A 2,328-nucleotide genomic window follows, 5' to 3' on the forward strand; every position below is an offset into this window, starting at 1 on the left:
AGTCCATAGTCTTTCATGATTCACCTCCCCTTCCAATTTCCCCCAACTCCCTTCTCCTCTCTAACTACCTATGTCCTCCATGCTATTTGTTATGCTCCACAAATAAGTGAAACCATATGATAATTGACTCTCTCTACTTGACTTATTTCACTCAACATAATCTCTTCCAGTCCCGTCCATGTTGATACAAAAGTTAGGTATTCGTCCTTTCTGATGGACGCATAATACTCCATAGTGTATATGGACCACATCTTCCTTATCCATTTGTCCGTTGAAGGGCATCTTGGTTCTTTCCACAGTTTGGCGACCATGGCCATTGCTGCTATATACATTGGGGTACAGATGGCCATTCTTTTCACTACATCTGTATCTTTGGGATAAATACCCAGGAGTGCAATGGCAGGGTCATAGGGAAGTTCTATTTTTAATTTCTTGAAGAATCTCCACACTGTTCTCCAAAGAGGCTGCACCAACTTGCATTCCCACGAACAGTGTAAGAGGTTTCCCCTTTCTCCACATCCCCTTCAACACATGTTGTTTCCTGTCTTGCTAATTTTGGCCATTCTAACTGGTGTAAGGTGATATCTCAATGTGGTTTTAATTGGAATCTCCCTGATGGCTAGTGATGATGAACATTTTTTCATGTGTCTGAGAGCCATTTGTATGTCTTTATTGGAGAAGTGTCTGTCAATATCTTCTGCCCATTTTTTGATATGATTGTCTGTTTTGTGTGTGATGAGTTTCAGGAGTTCTTTATAGATCCTGGATATCAAGCTTTTGTCTGTACTGTCATTTGCAAATATTTTCTCCCATTGGTGGGTTGCCTCTTTGTTTTCTTTTCTTTTCTTTTTTTTTTTAGAATAACAAAAAATATTTTACTAAGACATAAGATTTACAGAAGTTTCCAGACAAGCCATACAAAATGGTCACAAGCTTTTTCTTGAAGGAAGGATTCTACACTTGACAGCAAAGTCACAATGTTATTAGTGAGGGCTGTGATGTTTGTTTAATGTTCCCATTTTGGTTCAAACAATCAAGCTTGTCCATCTACAGTGTCTAAATAAAGTTAGACTTGGCTAGAGAGCATATTATAAGGAACTGGTTAGCTGCTTTTAACCAATGCAATTAGATCACCATAAAAAGGGGGAAGGAGCCCATAAAATTAAAATAAAACTACCTCTCCCCCTCAAAAAAGTAATAAAGAAAAACACCCAAACCCCTGCAGCTAACCCTGACAACTACCTTCATTCACAGTGCTTAACCATGATGGGGGAAATGAATAAAAGCAGAGAAGGGCCGCTGCTTTTAAACGTTTCACAATAGTCCAGATGGTACTTCTAGCCTCTGCTCATGCTTTACAACAGTGAATCAGGACAAGACATAGATTTGCTAATGTGCATTTAATCACCAAAGGACTGAAGATGTCTGGGCTTTTATTCTGTAATATTTCTAAGACTGTGTCCATTAAATGCAAACAAAAAAGGAAGAAGTCTTGGCAGAACAGGATAAGTGATGCACACTTGATGATCAGATCGATTTTAAATATTATTCATGGCATATAGCCTAGTCCATGCTCTAGCTGTTTCTATGGCTTGGGCCTCGTTGGTCTTCCACTGCTCTGCTACATCGTTTGCTAACGGATCATCTGGATTGGGAGCACTTAACAAAGCCTGGATCGATAGCAGAACTGTGCGGATCTGCAGTGCTGGGGACCACTTATCTTTCAAAATATCTAAACATATTCTTCCCAACTTGTCTACATTAGGATGATAAATTTTGGTCATGAAACGTACTTTAGGGGCTGCCATCGGGTATTCTTCTGGTAGGAATAGTTCAAGCTTAAAAGTCCCTCCCTCATAGGGGGAATCCTGAGGGCCAGCAATGACCACATGAAAATAACGGGCGTTGCTCTCATCTGGTTCTGCTTTAATGCCAGGAACTGGTTCTGCCAGCAAACGCTGGGTTTCCTTGATAATCCTGCGGGGCAGCCCGGCCATCTTGTCAGATCCCGAGTTCGGCCTCTGGTCTCGACTCTCGCCTCTTTGTTTTCTTGACTGTTTCCTTGTATGTGCAGAAGCTTTTGATTTTGATGAAGTCCCAAAAGTTTATTTTCGCTTTTGTTTCCTTTGTCTTTGGAGACATATCTTAAAAGAAGTTGCTGTGGCTGATATAGAAGAGATTACTACCTATATTCTTCTCTAGGATTCTGATGGATTCCTGTCTCATGTTGAGGTCTTTTATCCATGTCGAGTTTATCTTTGTGTACGGTGTAAGAGAATGGTTGAGTTTCATTCTACATATAGCTGCCCAGTTTTCCTGGCACCATTT

The 2,328-nt window shown here is 40.5% G+C and overlaps 1 protein-coding gene across 1 annotated transcript; it reads right to left on the reverse strand.

Moving 5' to 3' along the window:
* Positions 1-889: 889 nt before the first annotated feature.
* LOC101682402 (ubiquitin-conjugating enzyme E2 N) lies at positions 890-2,030 on the reverse strand. Its single transcript, XM_013050793.2, has one exon. It carries the CDS (start codon positions 1,995-1,997, stop codon positions 1,539-1,541), a length of 459 nt encoding a protein of 152 aa, XP_012906247.2. The 5' UTR covers positions 1,998-2,030; the 3' UTR covers positions 890-1,538.
* Between the last annotated feature and the right edge of the window lie 298 nt (positions 2,031-2,328).

Source organism: Mustela putorius, unplaced genomic scaffold, assembly GCF_011764305.1.
Source record: "Mustela putorius furo isolate JIRA1106 unplaced genomic scaffold, ASM1176430v1.1 tig00001472_pilon_pilon_pilon, whole genome shotgun sequence".
In the NCBI taxonomy this organism is placed as follows: Eukaryota; Metazoa; Chordata; class Mammalia; order Carnivora; family Mustelidae; genus Mustela; species Mustela putorius.